The sequence below is a fragment of the Chrysochloris asiatica genome, unplaced genomic scaffold (assembly GCF_000296735.1).
Source record: "Chrysochloris asiatica unplaced genomic scaffold, ChrAsi1.0 scaffold00019, whole genome shotgun sequence".
Taxonomy (NCBI): domain Eukaryota; kingdom Metazoa; phylum Chordata; class Mammalia; order Afrosoricida; family Chrysochloridae; genus Chrysochloris; species Chrysochloris asiatica.
The window spans coordinates 11,341,622-11,347,645 of record NW_006408537.1 but is presented as its reverse complement, the minus strand read 5'-3'; the positions used below and the strand labels follow the sequence as shown (position 1 = coordinate 11,347,645).

The 6,024-nt window shown below is 36.3% G+C and overlaps 1 protein-coding gene across 1 annotated transcript in view; it reads left to right on the top strand.

Moving 5' to 3' along the window:
* KHDRBS2 (KH domain containing, RNA binding, signal transduction associated 2) overlaps window positions 1-6,024 on the top strand; it is an 864,427-nt gene that overhangs the window by 424,083 nt on the left and 434,320 nt on the right. Inside the window, exon 4 of the mRNA XM_006835744.1 lies at window positions 768-914. Coding sequence (XP_006835807.1) covers window positions 768-914 — 147 coding nt within the window. The remainder of the gene's footprint in view (window positions 1-767; window positions 915-6,024) is intronic.

The following is a 6,024-nucleotide window of genomic DNA, read 5'->3' as shown; positions in this document are numbered from 1 at the left end:
CTATCCCTATCGCCGCTGGATCTCCCCTCCTCGTGAACCAAACACTCGTGAACAACACAACTATGTCGAGGGCAGACCCCGGCATGACCTGAACTGAATTATTCAGATTTCAGTCATGATTTGGGTACAGTGCTATGGAAAATCTGATTCAATATAAACGTGTTGTTGGCTAAGCAGAAGATGTGTAGATCATGAAGAGTCAAGGCCAACATTATGTTTTATGGCCATCCCTGCAGTACAATCCATATTGACCAAAAGAAATCAGCAAGATAGATGAGATTCAATAATCTGATTTTTTATATATCAAAAGCCACAAATGATCTATTCACAACTTCTCAAAAAGTAGCTAGAAATATCTGGTTTTATTAAAGAACACAATAATCACCTTTGGTTTATTGTATGCAAAATAGAACTCATCAGACCAAAAAAAAAAAAATCTTTTTTTTCCTCCAGAATGTAGTTATGTTTTCTAGGCATTAATGATATTGCTGTAATTTCTTTTTAGGAGTTTAGCATTTTCAGTTTAGCTGATTAAAACCTGTTGTAGATGAAAATTATGCTTTTTTTTTTTTTTTAATAATTCAGATACTAAAAATGATTAAAATATCTTTAAATGGCTTCTACCAGAATTTTATTATTCAAAGACTTTCTACTTAGGGAAATTTTGACTAGATTATGCTCTTTTTTTTTTTTATCTTATTCTCAGTAAATGTTAAATCAATGCAAAATGAGTGGATTTGTATTTCTAAAAATAACATTTTTCACAGGAAGAAGAACTAAGGAAGAGTGGGGAAGCCAAATATGCTCACTTGAGTGATGAACTTCATGTATTAATTGAAGTGTTTGCTCCACCTGGGGAAGCTTATTCACGCATGAGTCATGCATTAGAAGAGATTAAAAAATTCCTGGTTCCCGTAAGTGGTTTACAATTTTTACAAGTATGTTTCTCATCAGTTTCTGTTTAAAACTGTGTCTTTGATCATGACTGGATTTTTAAAAGAAACAATATTGCAAAGTTAGTATCTATTTATAGGGAGCTTTGGTAGCTTAGTGGTTACAAATTGGGCTGCTAACTTAAGGTTGGCAGTTCGAAACTACCAGCTGTTCCGCAGGAAAAAGATGAGACTTTCTGCTCCCGTAAAGATTTACAGCCTTGGAAACCCTGTGCAGGGTCAGTCACTATAAGTTGGAACCAACTCCACAGTACTTAACAACAACAATAGTATCTATTTATAGGGTTGATTTAAAGCTAAAATAAAACGCTGTTGTACGTATCTTCGAGTTGGTTCCAACTCACAGCGACCTTGAATCATTGACCTTGTGGTTAACAGCCTACTGCTCATGCTACAACACTACACCAGGATTCCTAAAATAAAAATAGTACAACAAAAACACCTAGCCTGGAGCCTAGAATGTCACTTGATGCTTTGACTGCCGTCTGTCTTCAGTACGTGTCTTTCTTCAGTTCATAGCCATGAATTAAATGATAACATACCATATAAACATAAATAATTGAAGTTGAACACTTGTTTCTTATGTCTTAATCACTTGCTTGTTGACACCAATTAGTAGCAATTTCTAATTACTAGAGAAATCATTTGTTAATGCAGTGGATGAGTAAAGACATTAAGTTTATAATATTCATAGTTAAACAATGCATGTTTAAATGATGGTATACCAGGTAGTTTTAATGTTATAACATAAAATAATCAGCATTAATAGAGTCAGGTAGTTCATGGCATCAAACAAAGTTTGGAAAAATCAATTGTTGCACTAACAAGAATGAGAGAATGTTCATTTAATAAAGCAGCAAATTCAGGGTTTCATATTGAATAGAATTCTCTATGGATTTTCTAAGAAATACAGAAAGGTGGAATGACACCTAAGTGTTGACAATTTCTAGTAAGAAGTCATTCAAATAGAACTTTTGGCACCAGACTTAGAGCTGGGAATAAGATAATTAGAAGGGAATGCTGAGTAAAGTTTTCTGCAATGCCTGATCAGAAATCTTGGGAATGGAGAGAGAGAGAAAGAGATTAGCTAAAATAAATCTATGCAATGAAAAAATACCTTACATATCTAAACTCAGCAATAAAGTCATATTGTTAAGTGCTGTCAAGTCGGTTCCAACTCATAGAGACCCTGAATAGCGTTTCCAAGGAGCAGCTGGTGAGCTTGAACTGCCAATCTTGAGGTTCAAGATGATTTTGCAGACCAGCACATTAACCCACTATGCCACACAGGAAATGGTTATTTAATTGGCAAAAATGATTATTTAATTGATATTGATTTTGACAATGGGAAAAGAAAAAAAAATTCAGAGAAATTTCAGACTATAACATTATGATCTGGACACATACTCTATCTATATGGAGATTTTAAATTAAATTCTGTCATGGCAAGGTTCTAGAATAATCCTATACCACTCTGATTTTTCTCTAACTTCATATGCACAATTTATTATCTGGTCCTTATTTGAGCACATCCTTAACTAGGTCCCATCTTTCTTAAGGATGTGGATGTTATGTTCTCTCTTCCTTTGCTTAGAAACGAAATGCCTAGTGCCATTGGGTAAAGAGGTTTTACTATATTTAGCTCAGAGCAGACTTCTAGGATTGCCAATTTTACTAAGTCATTTCCTGACTGTAGACCAGTCATTTAACTTCTCAGAGCTTCAGTTTAGTCCTCTTTATAATGAATATAATTATAATTGACTGACCTCTATCACAGTTATTATGACTACTAAATGGGTACAGCATAAAAACACTTAGAAAATTATCAAGATATATAAAAATGATCAAGATTTTATATATATAAGCTCTGCTGCTCCTGTAAAGATTTATAGCCTTGGAAACCCTGTACAGGGTCGCTATGAGTCGGGACCAACTCCATGGCACATAACAACAATATATATACATATATACATAATATAATGTATATATTAGCCCTCCACAAAATCCAGAATATTATATGTATATATTATGAAATAGTCCATCATAAAAATCATTTCAAGTTTCTGCTTACAGTAATAATAAAATAGATGTTTTTCTATTATTATTACAGAAGGTAGAAACTTGGACTAACTTTTATGGAGGGATGATATATTACACAAAATAATATTTCACTGTTACATAATATTGGACCTAGGCCTTGGCTTAATCAATTCTCCTTTATTATAAATTTCAATAATACATCTCATTTACTCACTTTTAGATCTAATGACACTTACAATCATTTCATTAATTTCTCTCCACTGAGTTATGTGCTTAGTGTGGGTAGGGCTGACTTTGTCTCTCTTGGTCAACTCTGTACCCTTATTATTTAGCCTGGTGCCTGTCACAATAACTATTTGACAGTGTGACTGTTGAAATATTTGGCTAAAGACACCAGGACTATGGAGAGATGAAACACCTATCTGTGTCACATTTAGGAGCCATGATGGTACAGAGGTTAAGTGCTAAACTGCTAAGTGAAAGGTCAGTAGGAGAAAAATGTCACAGTCTGCTTCCATAAAGATTACAGCTTTGGAAACAAAGTTGAAGCATTTCTACTCTACCCTGGAGGGCTGCTATGAGTTGGAATCAGCCTGACAACTTTGGGTTTGGATTGTATTTTTAGATCCAACAATTAAGGAACTCTAGTGACACAAATGGTTAATTAATTATTAGCTGCTAACCAAAGGTTGGCAGTTTAACCCCAACCACTGGCTCCATTGGAGAAAGACCTGGTGATTTTCTGTAAACATTATAGTTAAGAAAACACTATGAGGTAGTTGTGTTTAGTCACATGGAGTCACTATGAGTACACATTGACTCAATGACATCTAAGTACAGCAATGTCAAACACTTAAAATGCACTCTGATACAGACTCAGATGAAAGTGTGATCTTGGAAGCCTATCTCTGTGGTTTTTCTTTCCTCCTGTCCAGTTGTTTATTCACTGTGCTCCAGAAATGCTGACTCTTGGTCATTTAACACTCAGGCTCATTCCTCCCAAAGGGTCTTTGAAGATTCTTCCTCAAAATATTAATATAGTATCTTGAGTCCTGGTGTGGCACTATGGGTTAATGCACTGGATTGCAAAGTCAGTTTGAACTGTAAGGTTGGTGGTTCAAACTCACCAGCTGCTCCTTGGAAACCCTGTACAGGGTCACTATGAGGTGGAACTGACTTGACAGCCCTTCACAACAACAACAATCTTTGTTTCTTAGTGCTGCTTTAACAAAAATACCAAAAATGCCTTTCAAGAATAGAAATTTAACTTCTCATAGTTCTGGAAGCTTGAAGTTTGAATTCAGGGTATAGTTCTAAGGATAGCTCCTTCTTGTCTATTTCAGTTTTTATTGTAGTTGTGGTCCTGTGCCATGGAGTCACTTCTGGCTCATAGTGACCTCATGTACCAGAGTAGAACTACACCATAGTGTTTTCTAAGTTGTAATCTTTACTGAAACAGGTCTCTATCCTGAGACCTATTGTTTTTTGTTTTTGTTTTTATTAGGAACCCAATGAGTAACCATAAGTTGAGTACCTGGGCTTGTAGACTCCATCTGCCTCAGCCATCATCAGCTAGTATCTGTTTTCCCAGTGTCTGTACACATGCCTCTGTGTTGACTGTTGTGGTTTTTAAGTGCTATTGAGTCAATTCTGACTGATAGCGACCCTATATAGTGTTTCCAAGGGGCGATGATGAGTCAGAACCTCTTGTTCTTGTGGTTCAAAACAACCTTGCAGTCCAGTGTTTTATCCCCCAGTGCCACTGTTGTTGTTGTGAAGTGTCATTGAGTCGGTTACAACCCATAGCGACCCTGTAGAGGGTTTCCAAGGAGGAGCTGGTGAGCTTGAACTGCCGACCTTGCAGTAAACAGCTTTGCAGTCTGGCGCATTAACCCACAGTGCCAAACCAGGACTCCACTTTGCTGTACTTTATATAACTCAAGAATATTAGGTTTTGGACTTACCCTAAACTAACATGGCCTTATTGAAATACCAAAGAAAACTGAATTATTATAGTTACATCCATAGGTAGAGGGATTTGGATTCCAACAATAAACTCCATAACATAAGGGCTCTTTATGTCATTCAGTTCGCAGCTCAAACATCAACTACACAGGAAATTCTTCCTGATTACACAACCTAAAGTATCCGTTGTTGTTGTTGTTAAGTACCATGGAGTCCGTTCTGACTCATAGTGACCCTGTGCAGTATCCTCACTGCCCCCTTATCTTCAAGGATACAGTCTTGTTATATTTTATTCATTCACAGTTTTACTGGCCTTTGTATTTAAGATTGCAGGTTGTTGTTTTACCATTCATTCACTGGCCTCCTTCACAAATTAATTTTTTCCCATAACTCTTATCACTTTCAGATACATGAAGGGGCTTCAAAAAGTTATTGAAAAATGGAATTAAAAGGTAATGGAATTATGATAGGATGAGTGTAAAACTGATGTTCTCCCATGTAAAGTATTGCTGAATTCACAATAAAAACTTGAAAAGAAAAAGATAATAGAATTTTTCCACAAACTTTTTGAAGTCCTCTTGTACTAGATAAGGTCATTAGAAGTTGGAATGGACTTGATTGCAGTGGGTCTTTTACTTTGTTTTGGTACAACACACATTTTACTTGTTTATTGTCAGTTTCCCTATGTTTATTGTCAGTTTCCCTACTAGAGTATGCTTATCATGAGGACAGTATCCATAGTCTACTACTTAATTCTCTCATTTAGAATGTTAGGCACATTTGTTGGAAAATGCCACAGTCTATTCTGACTTATAGGGACTCTGTATAGGGCCTCCAAGGCTGCAGATCTTTGCAGGAGAAGAAAGCCTCATCTTCCTCCTGAGGAGTAGCTGGTGGGCTAGAACCGCCAACCTTGTGGTGTGCAATCCAGTGCTTATCCTACAGAGCTAATACATATTGTTGTTGTTGTTAAGTGCTGTCGAGTCATTTCTGACCCATAGCGACCCTGTATAGTGTGTCTGAGGAGCAGCTGGTGAGCTTGAACCACCAACTATGCAGTTCAAAT